This window comes from Camelus bactrianus, chromosome 18 (genome assembly GCF_048773025.1).
Source record: "Camelus bactrianus isolate YW-2024 breed Bactrian camel chromosome 18, ASM4877302v1, whole genome shotgun sequence".
In the NCBI taxonomy this organism is placed as follows: domain Eukaryota; kingdom Metazoa; phylum Chordata; class Mammalia; order Artiodactyla; family Camelidae; genus Camelus; species Camelus bactrianus.
The window spans coordinates 5,050,649-5,077,926 of record NC_133556.1 but is presented as its reverse complement, the minus strand read 5'-3'; the positions used below and the strand labels follow the sequence as shown (position 1 = coordinate 5,077,926).

Genomic DNA, 27,278 nt, shown 5'->3' with positions numbered 1-27,278 from the left:
TGTCCTTCTGTGACTTACTTCCTGTAGCATAACATTTTCAAGGTCCCTCCATGTGGGAACATGTCAAGTTTTTATTCTTTTTTATGGCTGAATAATACTCCTCTTTTTCCATTCATTTGAGGAACACCTGGTGTGATCGTGAATTCTGTGTGGCAGCTTGACCAGGCCATGGTACCCAGAGACTCTACAGATTAATTTCTGTAGCCTCTTTAATTTCTTTCAGCAGTGTTCTGTAGTTTTGTGTATAAGTCTTTTGCCTCCTTGGTTAAGTTTATTCCTAACTATTGTATTCTTTTCAATGCTATTTTAAATGGAATTGTCTTCTCAGTTTTCTTTTCAGATTGTTCATTGTTAGCATATAGAAACTACTGATTTTGGTGTGTTGATTTTTGTATCCTTCAACTTTGTTGATTTCATTTATTAGTTCTAAATGTGTGTAATCTTAGGGTTTTCTACACATAAAATCACATTGTCTGCAAACGTAATTTTATTTCTTCCCTTCCAATTTGGATGCCTTTTCTTTTTCTTGCTAATTGCTCTGAGTAGGACCTCCAGTTGCTACGCTGAATAGAAGTAGTGAAGGTGGGCATCCTTGTCTGGTTCCTGATCTGAGTGGAAAAGCTTTCAGTCTTTCACCGTTGAGTATATTAGCTGTGGGTTTGTCATATGTGGCTTTTACTATGTTGAGGAAGTTTCCTTCAGTCTTAGTTTGTTGAGTATTTTTATCATGGTAAGGTGTAGAATTCTGTCAAATGGTTCTGCTGCATCAACTGAGATAACCATTTGATTTTCCCCCTTATTCTGTTAATGTGGTATTTTACACTGATTGACTTTTGTATGTTGGGTGATCCTTGCATTCCAGGAATAATTCCTGCTTTGTTGTGATGTATAATCCTTTTACTATGCTGTTGGATTCAGTTTGCTAATATTGTGTTGAAGACTTTTGCATCAGTACTGATGAGGGACAGTGACTTGTGTGGGCAGCAAGGGCCTGGAGTGTCCTGGATCTGCCATCTTCAATCTCTGTGTCTTGGTGACAGCATTTAATACATTTAAAGTACGTAATTATTTTTCATTTTCTGTATACCTACCCCTCACTTCCTCCGTTAACTGCCGCCTTCTGTGTTTGATTTTTTTTTATGGTGACTTTTTCCCTTCTCATTTGCTTTTGTGAATTTTCTGTAGATGCTTTCTTTGTGGTTTCCACGGGGACTGTACTCGACATCCTAAAGTTATAACAACCTAATGTGGATTTGGTTCCTTTTTATAACTTTTACCTCTTTACTGATACAACGATATACATATAGTTTTCCTGTCTTTGTCCGTGTCTTCCTTTAGTGCTTTCGGATAGTTGTTTTAGAGTCTGTCTGCTGTCTGTGCTTCTCCAGTGACAGTTTCTATTCATTTAATTTGCTTCTTAGACTGGGCCACACTTCCTGGTCTCTCTGTGTGCCTATGACTTTTTGTTGAAAACTGGACATTTGACTCTGATCATGTAAACATGGAATCAGACTCTCCTCCGTCCTCAGGGTTGGGGGTTGGTTTCCAGTTGTCGGAAGTGTCTGACCAGCCTGAGGTGGAAGTGTAAGGTCTTCTCAGGTCTCTCCTGACCCTGTGTTTCCCTGGGTGTGAACTTTCTGAATTCCTTTGTTTACACGGCCAGCTCTTTGTCTTTGCTGCTGCTGTTGTTATGTTTAACAACATACGTTTGTTATCACACTGTTCATAGATCAGGACTCCCAGAGTAACTCGGTCCCCTGCCCAGGGCCTCACACGGCCGCCCTCGAGGCACCAGCCAGTCTGCACTCCCCTGTCGAGGCCCAACCAGAGAGGAAGCCCCCCAGGCTCCTTCGGGTTGTCAGCAGAATTAATTTTCTTGTGGTTTTGTGACTGCAGGTCCTGGCTGCTTACTAGTTTTTGGCAGGAGACCATCCTAAGGCCACAGAGGTTGCCCCTGCGGTTGCTTCTGAATTTCTTAATCCTTAATTGTTTGGTTATATTTTCCCCCTTTTCCCATTTTGAGAGCCAAACAACTGAAGCTGTTCCTCAAATGCCCGGAAGGCCCTTCAGCTTTACAGCTCTGCTCTGGGGGGTTCACCAGCAGCTGCGCACCGGGGTCTGCACCTCCTGGATCAGAAGCAGCCGTCAGTGATGAGAACACAGGCCAGGATCGTTGGAGGACAAGCTCCTCATCACCTCCCCCGGCTCCAGCCAGTTGCACCCAGAACACAGGCATGGCTGACCCCTCGGGGCAGGGGGCGGGGAGGGCAGCCACTACCACACTTAATGGAACTGACAGTTAACTGCAATTTACCAGCCATGCTCTCCCTGGGAAGTTGCAAGCGTTCAGATGGGCTCCAGAGTCCCAGAAGAGCCACCTCAGACAGACTCTGCCGCTCTGGTTCTCGTCTAAGCGGGGATGGGTTCCTGCCGCTTCCTACTCCGCCATCTTCCTCGACATCACACCAGTCACGTGCGTCTTTCTGTCTCCTGGCCGCCACAGTCCCTGGACTCAGGGCGTGTCTGCGCTCTGCTGTGAGTGGCTCTGCCCTGGCTGAGCTGGGCCTTTCTACTGAGAAAGTCTGAATCTCTTCAGGTTTTAATTGATCTCAAGGTTCTCACTAGGTAATTGGGAGACAAGTCAGTGCAGCTATCTGGGTCCCCACACTGGCCCTGCCTGCTACCTTGATGACTTTAAGTCTGCTGCTTGGAACTTTCCGGCTTGTCCCTCCACCCTTCCTCCTCCAGCGTGAGCACCGGCCTCCCCTCAGGCAGCCCACTTGTCCTCCGTGTCCCACCAACGATAGGAAACAGATGTATCTGCATACACCCTCAAGAGGCCGTGCTCAGAGCAGTCAGGACCTGGGATCGACCCTGGCTTTGTGACCTGACCTCGGACACACCGCCTCAGCTGTGCCTGCGCTGGCTTACTTGTAGAGGAGGAACAGTGGCACATCCCTCCCAGGAGCATCAGTCCATGTGGACATGAAGTCCCCGCCATCATGGCTCCTACTGTCCATTGTTAACATGCACAGGAAACTGCTGCTTTCCACAGACAGGTCTCACCTTTCTGCATCTCGCTCCCCTCCGTGCTCCTGGAGCACTCTGTGCACCCACAGTGGTGCACTGCTGCCTCTTCTCCCATCCAGCCAGGAGCCGTCCTGAGAACCGGGGCAACCTCTGCTGGGAAACGGCAGTCGGCTGCCCTGGGAGGCGCAGGGGACCTGGGCAAGGGCTCCCTGCTGCCTGGTGTGCTGGGCCAACACTTTTCAGAACCAGGGTCTCTCTTGGGGCTCCTCCCAGGAGACTGGGCAGGACTAGCGAGGAGTTGGGAGAGTCTTGACTTTGAATCAAGCTCACAGTCCTCAGGTGTGTCATCTTGGGTTGTTACTTTAACTCTTGAGCCTCTATTTCCTTATCTGTAAAATTAGATTAAAATAAAAAGATTAACTAATACAGGAACACACAGTTCTCAAAAATGTTGACAAAAGAATCAGACAAAATGACATGGCGTCAGGACAGTCCTTCTGTCTGAGACAAGTGACTTGTGAGGAGGGGCCCGAGGAAGCCTTCTGGGCCCCTGAAAATGCAAGGTCCCTTGGTCCGGGTGGTGGTGAATGGTGGACAGAGATGGCAAATGTCAGCAAGTTGTTCCCTGAGTGAAACAGATGAAGTTTGAATCATTCTTGCAGCACAGCAGGAATCGGGCTCTAATTCCTGAGACAGAGAACTCCTTTACTCAAAAAAATCAATGCAGTAACTCATGATCACATAACTAAGAAAGCTTGTGCTGGAAACAGAACCTGGATATTATAAATTTCCCATTTCCTTTATGATTCTATTAAAAAAAGTGATAGAATATGATATGTAGAAATTCTGGTAGAAACTGCACTGAGATAAACGAATTTCTACTGAATATTCAATCAAGAGTGAATTCCCTGTGAAAAGCGAGAGGAGAATCTTTCTGAAGCAATGTGAAAGACTGGACATGCACAGGAAGAGCTGAAACCTGGGAAAGAGACCAAAATTCTTAGACAAAAGTCCCAATGTTCACAGCAGCATTATTTACAATTGCCAAGATACAGAGGCAACCAAAGTGTCCATCAACAGAAGAATGGATAAAGAAGACATGGTAAATACACACAGTGTAATACTACTCAGCCATAAAAAAGAATAAAATTTTGTCATTTGCAACAACATGGATGGATTTGGAGGGTATTATGCTAAGTGAAATAAGTTAGAGAAAGACAAATACTGTAACATATCACTTATATGTAGACTCTAAAAAATAAAACAAACTAGTGAATATAACAAAAAAGAAACAGATATATAGAATAAACTAGTGGGGCCGGGGGGAGGGCCAACATAGGGGCAGGGAATTAAGAGGTACAAACTACTATGTATAAAATAAGCAACACAGATATATTGTACAACACAGGGAATATAGCCAATATTTTATAATAACTGTCAGTGGAGTATATAACATTTAGAAATTGTGGGTCACTATATTGTACACCTGTAACATAAAATTATACATCAACTATACTTCAATTAAATAAATAATCATTTTTAAAAACCAAAAAAAAAAAAAGAAATTATTGAAGAAAGAAAAAAAGAACCAAATAGAAATTCTGGAGCTGAAAACTACAAGAAATGAGTGGAAAAATTCACTAGCAGACTTGAACAGACAGAAGAAAGAATTAATGAATTTGAAGACAGGTTGTTTGTTGTTTGAAATCATTAGATCAGAAGAGCAGAAAGTAAAAAGAAGAAACTTCTTTTCAGAAGAAGAAAGACTAAAGTACTTAAGGGACACCACCAAGTGGGCCAAAATATGCATTATAGGAGTCCCAGAGGTTAGAGAAAGGGACATAAAAATTATTTCAAGAGTTGTAGTTGAAAACTTCCCCAACCTACGAAAGACATGGATCTATAAATCCAGCAGGCTCAGGGACTGCGCATAGAATAAACCCAAAGAGACACCGAGACACATTATAATCAAACTTGCGAAAGCCAAAAGCCAAAGAGAAAATCTTTAAAGCAGCAAAAAGCAATGACAACAACAACAAAAAACAAACAAAAAAAACTACTCACCATATACATGGGATCCTCATTAAGATTATCAGCAGGTTTCCCAGCAGAAACCTTGAAGATTGGAAGGTAGTGGGACAATATGTTTAAAGTGCTGAAAGAAGAAACTGTCAACCAAGTTTTCTGTATTTGGCAAAACTGTCCTTCAAAAATGAGAAAGAAATTAAGACATTTCCAGATAAACAAAAGCTGGAGGAATTCATTACCACTGGATGTGCTCTACAAGGAATGCTTAAAGGTAGACCGAAATGAAAAGATGCTAGACTCAGAGATATATGAAAATACAAAGTTCTCCAGTAAAGGTAAATACACAGACAAATGTTATTGTAATTTCGTTTTGTAGTTCCACTTTTAATTTTCGACATGATTTAAAGGTAAATGCATAAAACCTAATTATATAATCTATGTTCATGGGTACACAATATGTAAGGATGTAATTTGAAACATCAATAACAAATAGGGGAAGCAGAGCATCCACTCCTGTTAAGAATGCATGGTCTGGTCCAAATAATAATAATAATAATAAAAAAACTATATATATATAATTATATATAATAAATATATATATAATATATAAAGTATATATAAAATTATTATTAATGTATTTGGAGCTAATAATATATACAGAAATAAAATACATAACATTAGTAGCACAAAGGATGGAGGGAAAATGGAAGCTTACAGTTGTAAGATTCTTACGTTACGGGGGAAGTGCTAGAACGTCATCTGAAGGTGGGCTGGTAAGTTCAAGACGGATATAGCAGCTCTAGATGATTCACTGTGAAGAATTCATGTTGTGCAAAAACATGTAAGAAGAAGAATACATGATAACCAGGTTGGGCCACACACAAATATTTTGTCACTACATTTATGAGGTGTAGGAGTAAAAATAGTCCTGAATTACATTTCATGATATTTAAGATTTTTCCATCTATACGTATACATGATACAGGGTCTACATTTTTTTTGACTCTATTAAATATAAGCTTGCAGATGAAAACTCTGTCTCACCCGATTACAAGACATCTCACGTAGTCGTGAGGTGTTTCGTCCCCCGTATCCGCTTTTTAAGTGAAGCACTTCAGACCCCTTAGTTTTCAATCTTTCCTTCAAGAAACTAGACTAAGGCTTGTGTTCATACTTTTTACCATGTTTGCCCGACAACTAAAGTGGTTTTCTTTCTAAGAAAATATCTGCCAACACTATTTTAAAACAAATGTTTTTAATCAGGAAGAGAAGCAAACAAACAAACAAAATTGCCAGTACTAAAATGAATTTAGCCAAGTTGGAGGATAAAAACCTACATACAAAAACCAACTGTGTTTCACAAACTACTATATATAAAATAGATAAACAACAAGGTCCTAATGTATAGCTCAGGGAACTACATTCAATATCTTGTAATGTCCTATAATGAAAAAAGAACATGAAAAAATAATGTTATGTATAATTGAAATCACTATGCTGTACACCAGGAACAACATTGTAAATCAACAAAACTTCAACTTAAAAAAAAATCACCTGTGTTTCTATCTGCTATGAAGAATCTGAAAAAGAAATTCACAATTCCATTTACAGTAGTATCAAAAAGAATAAAATAGGAAGAAACTTAACCAAGGAAATGAAAGACTTGGACACTGAAAACTGTAAAATTATAGTGAAAGAAATTAGAAGAGACACTTATGGGAAGACACTCTAGGTTCATGAGTTGGAAGACTTAATCATGTTAAGACATCATTACTACCCAAAATGATCTGCAGATTCAACGCAATCCATATAAAAATCCCAACAATGCTTTTTGCAGACAGAAAAGTCCCTCCTAAGACGCATATGAAATCACAGGGGCCGCCAACTAGCCAAGACAATCTTGAACAATGTTGGGGGTCTCAATGCTTCCTGAATTCAACACTTACCACAAAGCTACAGTAATAAACATGGTATTATACTGTCATAAAGACAGGCGTATAGATCAATGGAAGTGAACAGAGAACCCAGAAATAAGCCACCTCAAATATAGTCAAGTGATTTTTGACATGGGTGCCAAGACCATTCAATGGGAAAGGCAGTTTTAACAAATCTTGCTTGGAAAACTGGAGATCCACATGACAAAAAATGAAGCTGAACCTTTACCTCATACTATATATAAAAATTAACTCAAAATGGATCAAAGACCTAAACAAGAACTAAAACTATAAAACTCTTTAGAAGAAACACTGGGGAAAGGCTTCATGACACTGGATTTGGCACCAAAAAGCACAGGCAACAAAAGAAAAACTAGATAAACTTTTAACTAAATCAAAATTTTAAATGTGCAAGAAAGGACACTGTCAGCAGAAGGAAAGAGCAAACCTCAGGGGTGGGCGACCACCACCTGTAAACCTGAATGTATCTGATAAGGGCTTAAGATCCAGGGTGTAGAAGGAACTCCTACAACTTAGAAAAACAGTAAGCAACAATTTCAATTTACATTTCTTCAAAGGTACACAAACATTCCATAAGCACATGAAAAGAGGCCCAAGATCACCAGCAACGAGGGAAACGCGCAAACCAAAGCCACAGGGAAGCAGGTGGCACTTGCCACCCATTAGGATGGTTCTTATCAAGAGACAAATGGGTTTTTTTTTTAATCAGAAAACAAGTGTTGGCAAGGATGCAGAGAAACTGGAACCCTTGTGCACTGCTGGTGGGGACGTAAAATGGTACCGCCACTATGGAAAACTGAATGGAGGTTCCTCAAAATATGAAAAATAGAACCACTAATATATATAACCCAGCAATTCCACTTCTGGGTATAGTCCCCCAAAGGATTCAAAGTTAGGAGTTGAACAGGTATTTCGACTCCCCCCAAAATACCCATGTTCATAGCAGCCTTAGTGACAATGGCCAAAAGATGAAGGCAACCCAGGGGCCCATCGATGGATGGATGGCTGCACACAACGTGGTGTATACGTGCAATGCAATGCTCAGCCTCACAGAGGAAGGAAGTTGTCACGTGCTGTGTTACACTCAGGGGAATAAGCCAGTCACGGAACAAATACAGGTGAGTCTATGTATGTGAGATTCCTAGTCAAATTCAGAGAAAAGTGTTAGCCTGGGGCTGGGGTGGCCAGGAACGGGGAGTCAGTGCTTAACGCGAACAGCGTTGCTGTTGGGGATGATGAAAAAAGCTCTGGAGAAGGATGGCGGTGATGGTTACACAGCAGTGTGAATGAACTGAACGCCACTGAACTGTACACGTGAAAATGGTTTAAATGGTAAATTTTCTTACATGTATTTTACAATAAAAGAAAAAGCCTACTAATAGTACTTACCTTGCAGTAGTGTTTGGAGAACTGGGGGCATCTACCACTTGTGGGCCCCCGTAAACGAGCCCTTTCTCTGACCTTCCTCGGCTCCCGCGGGCCCAGGTCCCCGCGATGCCACTCCTGGGTGAGAACGTGGAGGTTCGTGGTCCCCAGGGCACTGGCTCAGCGCTCCCAACACCACGACGCAGAGATGGCGTGCAGGAGGTGCTGGGGCTCCACCGGGAGCGCTCTCCTGCCCGGGCTGTTCCGAGGCTGGCTTTCCGTCCTTGGGAAGAGGGTCAGTGTCGGGGACCCGGGGTGGGCGAGCCTGGGGTGGAACCCAGGCCCCTTCTCACCAGCACAACTCCAGCTTTCCCAGCTGAGGAGAAACAAACCTCCCTTCACCCAGATGCTGCCCACACATCTCTGCAGCCACCGGGCCCCATGCCAGGTCTCCAAGAGCACACAGGCAACTCCAGCTTCTTTCAAATGAGTCCTGACCCCAGCTTGAGAGGCCTTGTGCAGTGAGGATGGTCAGACACACAGGCGCCTTCCCCCTCGAGCCTGACGGCTGCTCGATGCTGCGGGTCGGTTGACAGTCTGCACTCACCTGTCACTTCATAAGTGTGGCTCCTGCCACCCGGAATCCAAGACACTTTCTCACAAAAACAGCCCCCCAAGTAATTGTAAAATAACTCATAATTAGCTCCAAGGAAAATATGGGAGAGTCCAGGCAGATGGATAAAACCTGGCCCCTCGGCCTCCATCCATGCTCCAGGATGCAGCCTGGGGGCTTGGGGGTCCAGGTGGACAGAAAGTTCAGCTTGTTTCTCCATGATTGGCTCTGGGACTGTGGACCTTGGGCGAGCTATTGGTCCCGAGCTGGCATCCATCCCCTCTCTGTGAAGAGGGCCGCCGCCTTGGGGCGATGGGCCCATCTGCTTCCCAGGACTGGAGGCCAGCACAGTGACTTCAAGTTGTAGCTGTCGGCCCGCCCACCGCAAACGAGTCCCACTCAAAACCCAGCACTGCCTCAGGCTGAAGCTTTCGTTGATTCTAGCACATTTATGCTCCTTGGGCTGGACTTCGTGGTGAGACTTGGGTGAACTCAGCTGCAGGCTTCACCCTGCGCTAGCCTGGGACAAAGGGGACAGGGAAGGCCTGGGACAAGGGGGACAGGGAAGGCCTGGGACAAGGGGGACAGGAAGGCCTGGGACAAGGGGGACAGGGAAGGCCTGGGACAAGGGGGACAGGGAAGGCCTGGGACAAGGGGGACAGGGAAGGCCTGGGACAAGGGGGACAGGAAGGCCTGGGACAAGGGGGACAGGGAAGGCCTGGGACAAGGGGGACAGGGAAGGCCTGGGACAAGGGGGACAGGAAGGCCTGGGACAAGGGGGACAGGGAAGGCCTGGGACAAGGGGGACAGGGAAGGCCTGGGACAAGGGGGACAAGGAAGGTCTGGGACAAGGGGGACAGGAAGGCCTGGGACAAGGGGGACAGGGAAGGCCTGGGACAAGGGGGACAGGGAAGGCCTGGGACAAGGGGGACAAGGAAGGTCTGGGACAAGGGGGACAGGAAGGCCTGGGACAAGGGGGACAGGGAAGGCCTGGGACAAGGGGGACAAGGAAGGTCTGGGACAAGGGGGACAGGAAGGCCTGGGACAAGGGGGACAGGGAAGGCCTGGGACAAGGGGGACAAGGAAGGTCTGGGACAAGGGGGACAGGAAGGCCTGGGACAAGGGGGACAGGGAAGGCCTGGGACAAGGGGGACAGGAAGGCCTCCTTACAGCAGACAGCACTTCCCGATGGGATGAGTCTTTACAAATTCAGAATTAGAACAGTTTTAGAACTAAAGTCGCAGCCCCTTCCCCGCTGTCCTGCCTCAGTCTCTCACCCTGCTGACATTATAGCCCATGTTGGGAAACGTCCCTCCCGTGTCCTCCGGACCAGGGCCCTCCTGCTTGGGTCACTGAGGTGCTGACGGACGAGATGAAGGAGGCCGAGCCGGTAGAGCTGAGCGCTCAGAGTGGGGCTCCAAGCACCGGGGAGCAGCCCCGCCGGGGGCACAGCTCGAGATGAGGCCCTGGGCACAGGGAGCAGGGCATCTTCCTTCTGCACCCAGGTGTCACTGCAGCTGCCCTGAAATATGTAAACAAAGCTGAGAGACCAGATGGCTGCGCTGCAGACACCCAGGCAGTCAGGACCAGCATTTTGGGTCAGCATCACAGAACATGCCGAGTGGTTCAGACTAGAGTCCATCACCACGGAGTCAACTGGGCCACAGGCCACGCTGGCCCCGGCCCCGAGGGGCAGAGGAAACACCTCACAGAAACAACACGTCCTTTTATAAAATATTTATTCTAAAAAAATCACACTGTACAAATTTAGATAGAACATCCTCAATGTTCGTATTTATAAAAATGTGAACAGACTGGAATTAGCAACCAAACCTTCGTTACTTCTTTTTAAATTAAAAAGGAACATATGTGGTCTTGTTTTTGTTTCCAGGTACAGTGATAGTAAACGTCTAGGAGACGCCCAGAGAGCCAGCCTGCAAACTAAGGCTCACCGCCAGCTCTCAGGGCCCATCTCCTGCCGTGGAACCCAGCTCCGACACGGGGGGGCAGCGCGGCCCACGGGGCTGAGCCCTGAGCGTCCACGCCCGACGCTCACGGCACTCCCACGGCTGGCTACACACAGCATACAAGTCTGTGCTTAAAGGAAATCCAGCACAGTTTGTTCATAATTTCTTGTTTCTCTACCAAAGTGGGTTTTCTGTACACTTGTTACAAAGTTCTGTACAAAAGCACGAAGCTCCTGGGAGGTGTAACTTCTGAGAGTTAAAAACGGACGGATGGATGGTGCAGAAGTGTTTTCCAGAGTTCAGTCTGTACACTCACACGGAGGAGAGAGGGACACAATAGAAAAGAATTCACAGAGAAATTCTATACCAGGGGATCCTGGTTTCTTCAAAGTTACCTTAAAAGCTCCGATGAGTCTCCGCTCCCACGTCTAACCGCCTGGCCTCCGTGACAGCTCAGCCCCTCTGCAATGAGACTCACCCTCTCGCGCACACACCGTCAGGGAAATAATGCAGCCAGTCGATGGCAGGGTGGCCGCAGGAGGCTGAGCGAGGCAGAGGGCGCTCACAGCCAGGGGTGCCAGGCGGGGTCCATGCGGCACAGGTTGTCTAGGCTGTTGGCAGCGGCCACCAGGGTGTTCACTTTGCTCTCCCCGCCTTCGAACTGGGCGAGGTTGTGCAGGCGTGTCATGATGGCCGTGACGGCTTTCTGGACCAGGGAGACCAGCTGCTGGCTGTCCATGTTCTCGGGCTGCCCGGCGGCCGAGAGAGGAGACGAAGTGTCCTCCTGCGTTTTTTTGTGCCAAGCGATGATCTCGTCCCGAAGCACAGTTTTCAGGATGCCATCCACCTGTGCGAGGAGAGAAGGAAATGACCCGTGTTGAACCAGCAATGACCCGGAGGGCAGCTTCCCAGCAAGGCAGCCCAGCCACGGCGGGTGGGAGCGTCATGGCCACTCTGGTGGGGCCACCACCGCCAGCACGGCTGTGTGTCTTTGTGAGGAGCCTGCAGAGGGAGGGGCTCTGCCAATGCTGGACTTCCCACGGGTGCTGAGAGCCATACCGATGACCACCTGGGGGTTCTAAGTTGAAGAAAGGGGGTGGGGGTGGGGGGGAGCAAGCAGCATTGCCTCCTGCTGGGGTCAAGGGTCAGTGTGTGGGAACTGGGTCCTGCGGGGGGTGGGGGGTGTTTGCTGCAGGACGAGAGCCAGTGCAGGAGGGAGGGAGAAGGACCAAAGAAGGAGAAGGGCCGGGGAACCCAGAGGCCAGCTGGTGGCATATTCAGGATGGAGAGATGACGTGTGGATCTTCATGAACCGGGGTGTCGCATGGCACCCCTCATCATGGTCGGAAGGTGCGGACAGAGGGCTTCATCAGGCGCCCAGGGCTGTTTAACAGTGACTTGGGACCGGTTCACTGAGGGTTTTGTTCTGTGTTACCTGGCACCAACGCAACGTGTTTTTAGAAGAGATTCCCACACAGCAGGTCTACACACTAGCCTGCTGTCAAGGCACTCGCCCCAGCCAGGCTGCGGAGGAGCATGGGCCTGCGGTCTGGGGAAGGCTCCGGTCCCGCCCGTCTACACCCGCACAGGCTGTGCAGGGTAACGCCCAGGGTTACTCCAAGCTGCGACAGGTCTCAAACACGGACAGCTTTCTCCATTCTTTTCAAAGTTTTCAGTTAAATGCTGCTCTAGGAATTATCCTAAAATTGTTTCCAAAAGTGGAACATCTCTACGTAAACGAGAACTTCGTATTCAAGCCTTAAGCCGAGTGGATAACAGTGCACTGCTGTTCACTGATCGGAGCAGACTCCTTGCTCGAGAAGAAACTGAAAGGCTCTGCTTTCGCTCATGTTTGTAACTGTTCATCACGTCCCAGAACAGCATCCCACACCGACGGTATGCGCGACCCAGTGTCAAAAAGAGCATGAGGCCCTTGTCTGCAGCTAAGAGGCTATTCAATAATTAAAAACCTGTTCTGAGTAAATGGTCTGGAAAGCAATTGGTGTCTGAAGTCTTCTCTGGACACAAATGGCTTATTTGGGAAAACAGCAAACAAAAAATCCAAAAAAACAGTGTAGCTGGTCTCAGAAGTTAAAAGAAAAAAAAAGTAAACTGTGCTCAGTCCCAGCTGTGGAGAGACAGGCTCAGGGTCACAATGAACTAGCTCTGAATCCCTGCCAGTCATCCCAGTGCAGAGCCAGGCGCAGAGCTGTTACATGCCCTGGTGTGGCCAAGGGCCTGGCCGCTCCCATCACGTGCCACTGCGTGACTCACGGCGCGTCCGTGTAGGCCCCGTCACTGCAGCCCAGTAAGACGGGCATCACCCTACACAGAACGCTTCTGCCTTTCACGGCAGGAAGTTTGCAGAATGAGAAATGGAAGGAGGCTGTGAAACAGAGCAAGCAAAACCGATGTGCACGGTAACAGCTGGGAAACCATCCAGCAGAGGCTCCTGGATTGCTTTTCCTATATACACACACGCACACGCACATATACGTGTGTGTGTGTGCGTATTTTTCCTTTTTTAATACAAGTGATACTATTTTTAAAATTATTTATTTATTTTGTGGGGGGAGCAATTAGGTTTGTTTCTATTTTGGAGGAGGTACTGGGGATTGAACCCAAGACCTCGTGTATGCTAAGCACACGCTCTGCCACTTGAACCATACACTATACCCCTGCCCCAGGTCACTTTTTATAAACTGGGCTCCCCAGGACCCTCAACACAGATGGACGGAGAGCACCGTAAATAAACCTCTTTCCCAAGTGAGCAAACTGTAACTGCACAGCAACAACCAGCTCTTCTGTCCCAGCCCACAGCGTGCTGAGAACCCAGGCTGCGCTCCTCACAAGACGACCCCCAGCTCACCTTGAAGTTCGGCTGGGCGAAGCACCGGGCAACGGCGATCATGGACGCTGTCAACGGGCCGGAGACGCCGACGGTGGTCAGGAACTCAGAGATGTTGGGTGTGAGGCGGAAAGGGACCGGGCGGTTGGCGTCCAAGTCTCCAGTTGCATCATTTATATCAAATCGAAAGTAGGCCACGTTCAGCTTGCCGGTGTCCTACGTTTCAGAAGGAGATGCTTTAGAAACTTAAACAGCAGACGGTGGATGTCCAGAGCAGGGCCTGGCTGTTCCCGTCCAGTTACCTGAGCGATCTGCAGCATCTCGGGGTTGAGTCTATTGAGATGCAAGACAAACTCGGCAAAGCCGATCAGCGCGAGCTGGATGGTGAACATCTTCCGGAAGGTCCAGTAGTCCGTGGCGTTGGGGAAAGTGTGCAGAGCCCACTCCTTCAGCATGCTGCGCGGCACCATGTTACTCTGGACCTCCTTGAGGATGTCTCGAAGTACCTGAAAGGATGTGTCACTCCATAACTCTTCCATCTAACTCACTCAAAAAGAAAACTCTAGAATTGTTAATTTCCTTCTGTAGAGGGGCCAGTAGGGCGAATTTTGTTGACAAATACACACGTGGTGTCTCTGACTAATGGCGGGGATGCACGAGATTGGTCTGTTACCCTCCAGGCTCCATATCTCGTGCCCAGAGCAGCAGAGCGGTCTGGATGAAAGTCTCAGCTGCATGTGTGAGACTGTCAGCCTTACCAAGAATTCGGGTAGGTACTGAACACCGTAACTTGCCAACTACAGAATACAGCAGGCCGACTAACAAAAAGGACAGAGAAATGCCTAGAAACTTCAAAACTAAGACTATTAAACAAAAGGTTTGTAAACTGAAGGGGTTAGTCTAAAATTAGACTGGATGTTACACTGAATTCCAGACTAGAAGACTCACAAGACTATTTCAAACATCACATAGTTAGAAATGGTTTCAATAAAAAGAGTTTATCAGGTTTATTTAGCTCCTGTTAGATCAACTGGTAAAGGCACATGGGTCTCCTCTGGGCTAAGTCGCACCCGTGTGCTCTGAACAACCACTAGAATGCAGGCCGCCAGGAAACTGGAACCACGTGGGCCGCCGGGGACCCGGAACCACGCAGGCCACTGGGGACCCAGAACCACGCAGGCCACCAAGCACACATTCAGTTTGTTCATTTCCTCATCAGAGTGAGGACCTCCAGAATTTGCTGCTCCACCAAAGCACTAAGAACGCTGGCAAAAATCATCAAAATACACTTTCCCATAACTGTGGAAATTAAAGGCTTGCAACAATCTGAGTAACTTTTATTCAAGGAAAAAAGGCTGAATCTTGGTGAGAACAGTGAGCTTGGTGGCCATTTAGTTGTCCGAGCCCCATCCCCTCTCCTCAGTTCTGCGGTGGCCGTGAAACCAACAGCCTCTCAACCACGGCAGCTGTGAAAACTTGCAGCCAACAGCCCTGGAGTGGGCGGAATGGGCGTGGGGACCCCAGGGAACTGTCACTGCTGACTGTGTGGCGGCTTCCGTTTTCTCAGAGCTCATCCTGAATGGACTCAGAGTTCACGCAGTCAGGGCATCGTGGGTGCCTGAGGCTGGGGCATCAGCTGGCACTCACAGGAGGATGGCCAACCAGAGACAAGCTGGGGAAGGAGACGACGTGGGGGCTCTGAGAAGCTCTGCCACGTTCTTGGGAACCCAGAAGGCCAGCCTCACGCCCACAGGAAACCTCAGAGGCCCTATGCTACTCCTGGGTGACAGATTCTGCACAAGCAGGGAGTGAGGGCCAAGGCAGGGTTTTAAGTTACCTCCATGTACACGCACACAAACACAGATACACACACATGCACACGCGCGCGTGTGCACACACACACAGGCTCTCGAAGGTGGAAGGCTCAGTGGTTCTAGGCATTTAAGAAACTCTGTCAAATCACCAGCTGGCCCCTGGGCTGAGCAGAGATGCCAGCGGCTGCACTTGTGTGAGGGAGCTGTCAGGTCCTCCAGGAGAGCCGGGGAGTTTGGTTCTGGATATTCCACAATGGCTTCCTGGACAGAATTAGTCCAGGAAAGTCACTAAACAAACAGAAACACCAACAAAACTTGGAAGGAAAGATCTGATTTCTAGAACGGACACATTATCCAAAACATCCAGTTTTCCACAAAAGATCACGAGGCACGCGAAGAAGCAGGACAGCAGCCGGCCCACAGCAACAGAAGTGAAGGCACCGGTGTCAGGTCACCTGGACCCGAGACATAGAAAGAATTCTCAGGGTCAACAAAGGACAAATCACTCAATTTAAAAATGAGCAAAGGATCTGAACAGACTTTTCTCCGAAGAAAATATGCAAACAGCCGATTAGCACATGAAAAGATCCTCAGTATCATTACTTCTCAGCCAGAATGAGCTACCACTTCACATCCACTAGGATGGCTGTAATAGAAAGACAGACAACTCTCAAGTGCTGGCAAGGACGTGGAGAAATCAGAGCCCTCAGACACTGCAGTCACTTTGGAAACAGTCTGGCAGTTCATCAAGGTGTTAAACCTAAGAGTTACCAGATGCCCCAGCGATACCACTCCTGCACGTACATCCGAGAGAAATGAGAACACAGGTCCACACAAGACGTGTACCCGACCCCTCCTTCTCCACGCGCCCCCTGTCCTGGGAGCTCTGGCCCGGCCCGCCCCGGCACCTGGTGGCTGGCTTGCGTGCCGCGCGCCTGCACAGTGGCCAGCCGGTCGTAGTAGCGGGAGATGGGGTTGTCGTGCTCGATGCCCTTCTTGGCACAGCGCTGCTTGTAGATCTCCACCAGGGAGAGAGAGGACGGGTTGTCCTCCACCAGGCGCATCTGCGGGGACACAGCCACAACGCGTGGAACTGGGGAGAGAGGGGAAGAGTGAGTCATCATGACTCAGCGCTTGACGTGACCCTCGGGGACATGCTGGGAGCAGCGTGCTCGGGGAAGAGCTGACTCAGTGAGCACACGGAGCTCTGTCTGCTGGGGTGCAGCCGGAGCTGCCCGTCGCCCGTGTTTAAGACACAGGTGAACAGAAATACCATGTAAGGTGATTTCAAAGGAGAAATACTCTGCTGAGTGCACTGGTGCCAAGCAGGCAGCAGCAGGTATGAACCTGTCTACGGCCTGCCTCCAGGCCACAGAACCACCCGCACCCTGGTGTGCACACACACGCCGCGGACTTCAGATGGACAAGGAGTTACCTCAGTCCAACGTCAGTTACACCATGGCTAGTGGCCTGTTGCCGTGGCGTCAATCCATAAAGAAATTCCAGAAGGACTCCAGGGGACATGGGGACTACCACTTGGTGCTGACCAGGAGTTTGCTTCTTTGGAAGCAGTAACCACACTGGGATCAGCACTGTAGATCTCGTTACATGCACGTTAGAACGCACTCAGCTTTCTATAGACTTCTTGTTTTTGTAATCTACTTATTTTGGGGATATTGAACTTAAGAGATTCTGGGTCAAAATGGGCTGGAACACACCTTGGCTGTCAGCACAAAGCCCCACACGGGACCAGACAACACGCACCCAGCAGGCCTCTGGGCCCGGGATTGCTGCTGTGTGTGTCAACAACGCTCTCCCCTCCGGGGAGGGATGCTGGTGCACACAGGCACGGTGCCTCCTTCTCCCAGCAGACACTCTGCGGCACCCCCGTCCTGCAGCGAGAAGCCTGAAGGCCCCGAGCGGCCCCCCTCCAGGAGCAGGGCCCGTGTGGGGGCCCAGCACTGCGGGGCCTCCAGGCCCAGAGCCGCCCGGGGCCGCGGCTGCCGGCATGGACGGCAGACTCGAACCTCTGCAGGCTGACGGGTGCCGCCGTGCACCCTGCGGCGCTGGGCTGGTACCTGTGAAAAATAAGTGCCTCTTGGTGGTTTCCTTTCTTTTTTCCAAACAGGGGTTCAGCAGGCGGAGCAGCTGCAGCACGCGCTCCTCCCGCCGCGACTCCGTCAGGCAGGCGTCGTTCATGACCAGGTACGGGTAGATCTTGCCGTTGTGGCCGCGGATGTACAGCCTCCTGGCCGCCGTGTTGTGCTTCTGCACAATCTCCACCCGGGGCATGAACCTACCGGGACAGGCGGACAGTAAAACATCGGCCCTGAGTCTCCGAGAAGAAAATGGGGCTTGACAGGAACGCGGTCAGAACTGTCGTGGAGACAGACTGTGGCCCCAGCAGACTGTGCCTCACGTGGCAGGTGTGAGTGCGACCAATCTGCGTGGGAGGGGACGCCAGGCAAAGGGGGCGCAGGAGGAGGGAGCGGAGACGGCCCCCACCCCGCACAGCAGGGGCAGGTGCCCCAAGGAGCGAGCAGAAGGCAGGAGGAGGGCGGGCCACGGGACACAGGCGGATTCGGAGGGAAGGGATGAAACGCCTTAATGTCGAGGGCCGCCGCTTCACGGCTCTTTACATCGTGAGTGAGACAGGACACGTTCTAGTGAATCTGACAACTGTCTGACCCTGTTGTGACTACTGGGCTTGAAGAGTTTACAGAAAACTGGGAAACTTTATACTTTGTCAAGTTCCACGGGGCTCAAAAAGGGTTCTTTTGAGAGAACATAAACACAAACACAAACCTGACTCAAATGTGATGCTGCACCCTGCCCTCCGGTTAGACCAGACTCTTCCAGGGGCCTCAAACCCTGGGCCACCCTGGGCCCTCTCCCATTTCCGGGGAAAGGAGAGATGAGGGCGGGTATAGCCCGACTGCAGAGTGCCGGCGGGAGGCTCACTCACCTGGCGATCTTGATGTAGTAGTGTGTCGGCTTCGGCATCAGAAACTCCCCAGGAATTTCCACCTCAGCGGTCTGCGCTGAGAAATTGCTCAAAAACCGGCACTTTTCTTCTATGAGGAAGAATTTTGGAAGCTGCTTGGTTTTGGCCTCCAGGATTTTGATCCATTTCTTCAATTTAGAAATAAGGTTATGAAGCTTCATGGACCCTGGAACACTGAAGTCAAAATCTTCAAAATAAAAGATAATTAGAAACACTTTTAGTCATCTGGATGGTTTCTAACTCACTACAGAACTGCTGCTCAAGTGCCTCCCCGCTGGGACACAGGCATATTCTATATCTGGTCTGGAGCACCGACCCCGAGGATTTTTTTTTTTTTGACTGACAGATCCTGCCTCAGGTTAATTTGTACAAACAGCACAAGTAGACGTGAGCCCCACGCAGACAGCTGCCCAGGGGTCACACTAGTCCTTATATCCTCTCATCAATAGATGAAAGGCTCTACTCTGGAGCCTTTGTGGGGGCCTGGGTGCCTTTGGGAGACTGAGCCGGAGCCAGAGCTGCAGCTGCGGCCTTGGTCTGAGCCTTATCCTTGGCCTTTGGCTGACAGAGCCTGAGACCCTTGGCAATGAGGGCACGAGCACGTTTCCCGAGCTTGGGGTGAGCAATGTAGGCAAGTCGACTGAGCTTGAGGCTGCTGCCCTTTGGGATCTTGGGCTTGACCTCCTTGGCTTTTAAGCCTCGACAGCCTCAGCACATGCACTCATGGCCTTGGTGTTGTTGGCCTGCATCTTCTTCAGGCCCTTCTTGTTGTGCTTCTTGGCAAAGCGCATGTTCCTCAGGAACCTGGGGTCCACCCCCTTAAGAGATTCGTATCGTTGTGATCGGGGTTTTTTGATGCCATTTCTGTGCCATTTTCGGGACTGGTGGTGTGTGGTGCGGTTCTTCGACTTGGCCATGCCTGTACCGGAGCCGGGAGACCCCGACTCCGACCCCGAGGATTAAATGAGGTCGCAGGCACGGACACGCAGCACAGCACACGCTAGTCCAGCAATTCTAATCGTCACACCCATGCACAGACTTAACCGTATGCAGCTGTCATCAGTTTTATGACAGTCCATGAACTTTTATTTTTTTCCTGTGGCATTTCTCTGGTCTCCCTTTAACTCTGGCATGATGTCACTGGAGCAGGTGGCAGGAGAGGCCGCCACACACCAACACGAGGGGAGGCAGGGGCCACCCAGCCAGACGCAGGCAGCTTCACACAGCTCTGGACCAGGACAGTGCTCCCAAGCTCAGGGCTGATCTTGATGTAGTGAGTTTCTGTTCGTTTTTTTGGATTAACTTTAATTTTGAAACAAATACAGATTCATAGGAGTGCAAAAGATTGTACGGAGAGAGCCATACACCCCTTCCTGACACTAAGAGACTGGCCTTGGCACAACCCGCAGGGCTGATGCAGACTCGCCAGTTAGGAGCACTATGTGTGCACCTGTGCCTCTGTGGGCGTCACGTGGGGATGCTGCACAACCAGCCCCGTGACCGGGATGCTCATTGTCCATCAGCGAGACGCCCGCTGCCTCCCAGAGCCACGCCCACCTCCTCCCAGCCCCGGGGCCCGGCCACCACTCATCTGTTCTCCGTCTTGACTATTATGCCATTTCATATGTGTTTCATAAATGAGAGCCACACAGCAGGAATCCTGAGATGGGCTTTCTGCACTCAGCATAGTTTCGTTCAGGTTCACCCAACTTGCTGTGTGTGCGACAGTTAACTCCTCTTTATTTGCTTTACACGAGAATGGAAGCACCGCCCTCTGTCTACCTGCTCTCCTTAGAGGGGAATGTGGCTAGACTCCAGTCTGGGGCTGTAACACTCGTGTACAAGTGTTTGCATGCAGGTCAGTCTCCCTTTTCTGGGACAAATTCGAGGTACTGCTGTGAACTTTCCTCCCGTCCTCACAGACTTCTGGCTGGCAGCCAGCGCACGCAGCACCGCTGGACAAGGAGGTGCAGCTCTTCTCCTCTGATACCAGGGTCCCAGAGAACTGACGGCCAGAGGGGACGGCCAGCTCTTGATTTATACCTGAAACTTGCTGCAGTTTGAGGTGGATCAGAGCCTCACAGCTGTCTTCTTTTAAGTTTTAGTTTTCGTCATTTTTTTTTTTTTCACATCAAAATCCAGATGATTCGCCCCACTTCTAATTCTCTGTTTCAGACTACATTTGATTTAATGATCTGGACGTTTTACAATAAAGAAACACTGAGTATCACTTCTTTTAAATAAAATACGATGGCTCCCATAAAACTTTCATCTCAGACCCTTTCTTTCTCAGAGGATGACAGACCGCATGAGCAGGAGCTCCAGGGGATGTGGCCGTGCCTGTGTGTGCACCAGGGGGACGAGGTCCCCAAGACAGACGAGGACTTAGGCTGAGGGAGACCAGGCCACTTACCACAGATCACACAGAAAGAGGTGGAGCCGCAATTCGAGCTCCTGTGGGCCTAGGAAGATGCGTGAGCCTGATCTAGGGACAGGTCATGTCCCCAGGGACAGATTCTGCCACCAGAATGCACTACAAGTTTGACCTTCGTCACCTGGAGTCCTGCACCTTTGAGTCTTACCGCCTCACCCTACACTGTTGAGTTCTCCCATTAAACCAAGCAGGAGGCAGGACAGAGAAGCAAGAGCAGGCTGCCCTGAAGCCTGTGCCCACCCCGACGTGCAGCCCCGTGCTCTGGCTCCCACACCTGGGGAAGGACCTGCGGTCCCAGGCGGGGAGCGTTGCTGCTTCCTTGTGATTTGAGCCTGTATTTTAAACACAGTGTAACAGCTCACCCACACAGTGCTCACGAAAACAAATGAATACACTAAGCTCAGATGTTAAAGATGAAGGAGAAATGTGAGTGGAAGCGCCCCTGGATTAGGAAGAGCAAAGCAGGACTCACCAGTTGTGAACTGGCCCTTCAGCTTCTGGAAGACAGGGTCCTGCGCAGTGGCCTGTGCCCGCCGGGCCAGGGACTCAGAGGCTGCACTGGAGAACATGGTGGAGACGTTGGACACATTCTCCAGGCCCACCCCGAATGTGCTCACCAGCTTCTTGACGAAGTTGAGGGTGTGGGGGGTAATTTTGGCATCGGACACTGCTCCGCTTTTCTCAAATGCAACAGAGTAGCACTTTGCCAGGCCCTGCTGGAGCTGCCTGAGAACCTAGGGGAAAAGGGACCAAGGCAACTCACAAAACAGAGCTCTCGATCTGAGCAACCAACCAGCCAAACGCAGCTGTCCAGCACGTCCCCACCACCACCAAAGCTCTCTGTGGCACCTGGCGCCCACCAGGTGCTGTCATCAGAGTGTGCAGACCAGGGGACGCCTGGACGCCCACATTGTGAGCTGTGTTTGCAATGAGGAGCAACTGTCCTGAACAGTTCAAAACAAAAACAAACAAACAAACAAAAACCCCAAAACCCAAACCAAAAAACCTCAAATCCCATTTTTTGGGTCGTACACACACTCTTCTGCTGATTAAGCGAGGAAGCCGCCACAGCTTCAGTGCTACTGCCGCGCGTGTGCACTCAAAGTAACACGGCACTAACTGGGGGGCTTGTGGCCAACTGGCTGAAACTCTGGGCAACCAAGGCGGAGTATTTTGGCAACAGCTCACACCAACGCCATGGAGCTGGCCTAGCCGCTGAAAGGTCACCGGAAGCGGCTCCCAGCCCCAGAGACTGGCAGCCAGGGAGCTGTCCGGGCCCACAGCCACCACTGCTGCCTGGTCAGTGGTGGTATTAAGTGACGAAGCTCAGACAACTGAACAAAGTGAACATCTTAAGGCCAGAAATGGCTTTCTCAACTTCATCTCCTTCCTTTGACGTCTTCTGCTGCAAGTATTCGAGGCTGCACCAGCGTGCAGAGTTACGCAAGTCCCTGCTGCCCCACCGCTCAATTCTGCGACACACGTAAATGACCAGGCAGCTAATCGAGAGCAAATACAGCCACAGATGCACACAGAACGACACGTCCCTCCGCAGGAAGCCAGCACTCCCGAGATCGTATCCAGTACCTCCTCGTGCCAGTTTTCTCTGAACCAGACCATCTGATCGACGATGCCTTCCAGGGAAGACAGCAGGGTCGGGTGCAGTTCCCGCTGCATGTGCATGATTCGGCTGCAGCGCCACATGGGGGCTGTTGCTCTTATGGGCCCTGGATCTGATGCAGAATGGGACTGGTTACCCACTGAACTTGGCTGCTGCTGTCCAGAATCTGAGAGCAACACACACAACGCCAATGTCAGCGCCAAACTGACCGATGGGAGAGTCGGTGCTCTAAGGACCCACCGGCCAAAGGAACACTGGTTCCTGCCGGTGTGCGACACGTCACGGGACCGCTTCCCCGGGGGCCACGTGGATCTAACGGGGTGGGGCGCTATGGGGAGCATGGCTGTCTACAACCGGGCCCCAGAAAGCACATGTGCTGAGAGCGGGCAAGTTCAACAGCACAGGAACTGGGGGTGCGGGCGAGGGCACCGTGTTCACCAAGCTCGCTCTCTGACTTCACCTGAATCTGAACGTTCACTTTTTAAATGTCTGGCAAAATATGTCACAATACATTCTTTACACTACAGCTCCGAGGATCCACAAGTAGTTAACAAGTCACTCTCCACGTTTTCATCTAGGAAAGCCAAACCCACGTGGAAAAGGACATTTTTGAAAAAATACATAAGAGGTATGTTGAATACCTGTTGCCCATTTTTCTAGCTTCAGGTCACTTAGAATAAAAATCGTTAACTTTCAAGTGACCAAAACACGATCTGCCTCAGTCCTGGACCCAGGAGGTCGGAGCTGACGTGCTGTGCAGTGCTAACCCAACCCCGCACAGGAGCGGCAAGGCCGCCACTGCCCGGGGGATGGAGTCACCTTCCAAGAACGACTCTGGCCTGCAGCGTGACTGTCTACGGATTAAGAGCGTGGTGAAGCAAACAGTGCTTTAATTGTTTACAAAGCACCACGCTGAGTGGGTAACTGAAACCGTTAAATGAGTTATTTCTTTACATCCTAGGGCTATTCAATATGGATTAAAAACTTCTGAGTAAATTTTTACATTTGGTAAGATTGATTTCTATGTGGATTCTCCTGACAGATGAAGACATTCTTTACAACACAGTAACTGACATTTATACTGTTTACCAGGACTCATTTCTAACTATCGAGGCAAGTTATGCTTCACCATTATCTGTACCTAAAAATTTCATACACTTTTCCTACTTATGCATCAAATCTCTTAGGTAAATCAACACTCAGCACATCGTGGTGAAGGAGAACCATGAACCCCACCGGGAGGTCAGGGTTTGTCTCCCAGCCCCAGCGTCCCCTCAGTGGCTAAAGGCGAGACCGGCCCCCGTCCTGGGAGTGCGCCGCAGGCAGGAGCCTGTCCGCCCGGGACCCAGCCCCGCGCCCGCGGGGACGTACCGCTCTTGTAGCGTTCCCGCTGCTCTATCTTCAGGGTCAGGTACAGGGTCCGGATGGGGAAGTAGACGGCCTGGGGATACACTCGTCCGACCTGCTCAGAGACAGAGAAGTGAGGACCACCACTTATCACTGTGCTGCTGGACAGAGAGAATCTGTATCGAAAACAACTGGCGTCAATCCTAAGTGGGCCGCTGGCCTGCACTTGGGCCAAGGGAGCAGATACCGGATACACAGGAGGCCATTAAACAGCAAGTCAGACATCTAATTCAGCTTTAAAAGACCTGACAAGGACCAACATGGGGATTTCGCCAGTTCTGCTCCAGGACTCTTAATCACAGAGAAACCACACTTTCACTTAATTCAGTTAATATGAGGAAGACAAAATACGAAAAGTTCTTGCATCTCACTGAAGGCAAATGACAGGAAAACACAAAATGATATCAGTCTTTATTCACCAGGAATCGTGAGCTGATTCTGACAACTAAGCTCATTAGTAACTTTACTCTGCTTAACTGCAGCAAGGAGGTGACTGAAAATTTTCTCTTTAAGGTAAGAAACGCCAGTTTTACCAAATTACGGTTACACGGCTCCCTCAGGAGGGCTGAGCAGACATACCCAGCTCTGCCACAGGCGGCAGGGTGGCTGGCTAGTGTCTGTTATGAGATGCTCAACGAATGACAATACCAAGTAGATGGAATCTCCGTCTTGACAGATAAGGTCCAAGAAAATGCCGCTACCCAGGAACAGAGCTGCAGGCCCTCAAGTTAAAAATAAAACCACTTCTGGGTACAGCGTAGATGATGTGCGACATGTAAAAAACAGAACGATGAGGAGCATGTTCCTACGTGTCTGGTGACAATGCTGTTCATTCCTGAAAAGTTACGACTCTCTGATTTTACAAAGGCACTCGATCCCAGACGGAACTGTATCCCAGTCTCTCCTGCTCAGCCCCTTCCTCCACCTCCCGGTCTTTCCACAGGAGAGGGCCAATCTGGACCCATTCTGTAACCATGGTCCTACGGGACCTAGCGCCCTAGTCTGTCCAAATCCCCAAGCCCACCCCAGGTGCACACAACTTTCAGTGTCTAACAGCAGCAGCTGAACAACTGTACCAAGGGCAGCAAACACCACAGTTTGGGGTGAGTTTTATTCCGAAGGGAAGCCCTGCAGGGCACACGATGGGAAGTCAGCCATGAAGTATCAACTGGATACACACCCACGTGAGTAGCTCTGAGTACTCACCAGTCAGCTTGCATTTTAAGAGGATGTTCATTTTTACTTGTATCTTATGTGGCAACATGTTCAAGGAAAGCCACTGCCAGTTTAATACTGCAATGCTCCAGCAGATTATTTCACTCCAACCCTGACACTCTTCAATTGCTTTTAACTGTGCTTTACATCAAGTGACCTCTAATTGTCTACATCTTCCCATCTCTCTGACTCAGTTTCAAAACTCTGAGCATGCACAATTTCTCTCTGGAAAAAAAGGATGTGGAATGAAGACTAATTTTTTTGTGACCAAAGATGTCTTGGTATTCCCACCTGGCTAATGAGGTTCAAAAGCAGCTTCCCCTCGGAGCCGACCAGACAGGTGAGCAGCTGTGGGATCCAGGCCAGCCACTGGATGGGTGGCACGCCAATGCAGTACTTGTCCACAGCATCTGCCAGGGTATTCTTGTCATCATCAAAACTCAGGAGCCACAGCACCTAAGATGGAAGGGAAAGCTTTAGAGTTGAATAAAAATTCACAGGCTCTCACCAAGTGACTTCTCCCCAACATTAAAATTCTGTATAAGAGTAGCTTTACTGGCACCGTGGGAAAAGATCTGCAAAAAGTCCAAAAGCACCGCTAAATTTAGATATAAATCTTACAAATTAAAATGAAAATGTAAATACAGTTTTCATCTAGATTTAGCTTTAAAGCCAATTACTAACTGATCCCATCACCTGGCTAGTGGTGGCCAGTGTGACCTCAAGGAGGCAACAGGTGACACCAAGGGCCCGTCCGCCTGCTGCTTCACACTGTCATCTCAGCAGAACAAAATGGACTTTAGCTAAAAATTCCAGGTGAACATCACCCTAGCACCAGGCAGGCCCCGTGGTGGCAGCCCGGCATCTGCAGCTGTCTGAAACAATTCCATCTACAAGTCAGCAAATCTGGACTCAGACCGTGAGGGGGTCAGTGTTACTATAGTTGGTTTGTTTCTACAGTTGCTTTAACTACTAGGTGCTAATGTTCAAGTCGAACTTTGACATTAAACCAAGGAATCTAAAAAATCCTAACCTTTCATGGACAAAAGCACAACAACTTAAGAATTCTTAAGTTTTCTGAAAGGACCGCCTCTGGGTTGCATTTATGTGTCTCCTGGGAGGGATCACCTGTTGGCACATGTCAGTAGGGACCTGGTGCCCGGCGCTACTCTGGGGCACCATGGACAAGGACCCCGAGGACTGAGACCTCACCCTGCAAGTGTGCGGAGATTGTGCGATTCGGTGTCGCCTGTGACTAGGGCTGACCGCTCCGTGACTGTGTGCATGGTCCCCGCAGGTGAGAGGCCAGACTCTAACGGGTGTCTTAGCAGGTAAGTTCTCCTTGCAGACCCCCATCAGCCTACAGGAATGTGTGTCCAGTGTGAGATCCCACAGAGAACACTGGCCTTGAGTCCTAAGACTCAGACTTCAAGCTCAGTTTTGCTGCTTCAAAGTCCTCTGACCCCAAGTATATCCAGGCCTCAACTTTTCAGCCTTAAAGTAGAACCATGGACTATACTCTGAGGAATGAAGGGAACTGACAGATAAGGCATGAAGTAACGCCTTGAACCCAGCACAGATTAGTATGTAGCTGAATTTCCATGCAGACTTGAAGGCTTCCAGATGGTCTTTGGTCGAAGCTAATTCTCTGTCTCACCTTGGCTAAGTATTTTCTAGATTTGCTCTCATTTTGATGCCGGCAGGCGTGCAGGTAACAGGTGATGGCAGACACTCCGAGATGCAGCTGCCGCTCCTTGACAAAGATGTTCTCCAGGTAGTCACCCCACATGGCCCAGGCCTTCACCAGCACGTCATGCATCTGCACAGCTGCAGAAAAGGCTTTGTTTGCTTCCTCAGACCTGTGAGGACACAAAACCGAAACATGAGTTTTTTAGGTGGACATCACATCATATAAAACCAACCGTTTTAAAGTGAGTAATTCCATGGCATTTGGTTTAAAACCAACCGTTTTAAAGT

The 27,278-nt window shown here is 49.5% G+C and overlaps 1 protein-coding gene and 1 pseudogene across 12 annotated transcripts in view; both read right to left on the bottom strand.

The window, feature by feature from the left end:
* Nucleotides 1–10,713: 10,713 nt before the first annotated feature.
* TRRAP (transformation/transcription domain associated protein) overlaps nt 10,714–27,278 on the bottom strand; it is a 97,113-nt gene continuing 80,548 nt past the window's right edge. For 9 of the 12 annotated variants that reach the window (XM_074345694.1, XM_074345700.1, XM_074345701.1 and 6 more), the window contains 11 exons: nt 26,959–27,160; nt 25,593–25,757; nt 24,051–24,141; nt 22,646–22,845; nt 21,531–21,792; nt 18,586–18,811; nt 17,699–17,916; nt 16,529–16,713; nt 14,109–14,312; nt 13,828–14,022; nt 10,714–11,805 (listed from right to left, as the gene is read on the bottom strand). In XM_074345694.1, the coding sequence (XP_074201795.1) occupies nt 11,521–11,805; nt 13,828–14,022; nt 14,109–14,312; nt 16,529–16,713; nt 17,699–17,916; nt 18,586–18,811; nt 21,531–21,792; nt 22,646–22,845; nt 24,051–24,141; nt 25,593–25,757; nt 26,959–27,160 (2,233 nt within the window). In that variant the 3' untranslated portion in view covers nt 10,714–11,520. The remainder of the gene's footprint in view (nt 11,806–13,827; nt 14,023–14,108; nt 14,313–16,528; nt 16,714–17,698; nt 17,917–18,585; nt 18,812–21,530; nt 21,793–22,645; nt 22,846–24,050; nt 24,142–25,592; nt 25,758–26,958; nt 27,161–27,278) is intronic. The other 3 variants (XM_074345698.1, XM_074345702.1, XM_074345703.1) reach the window with 1 other exon arrangement.
* Nucleotides 18,819–21,519, bottom strand: LOC105077228 (large ribosomal subunit protein eL29 pseudogene; annotated as a pseudogene).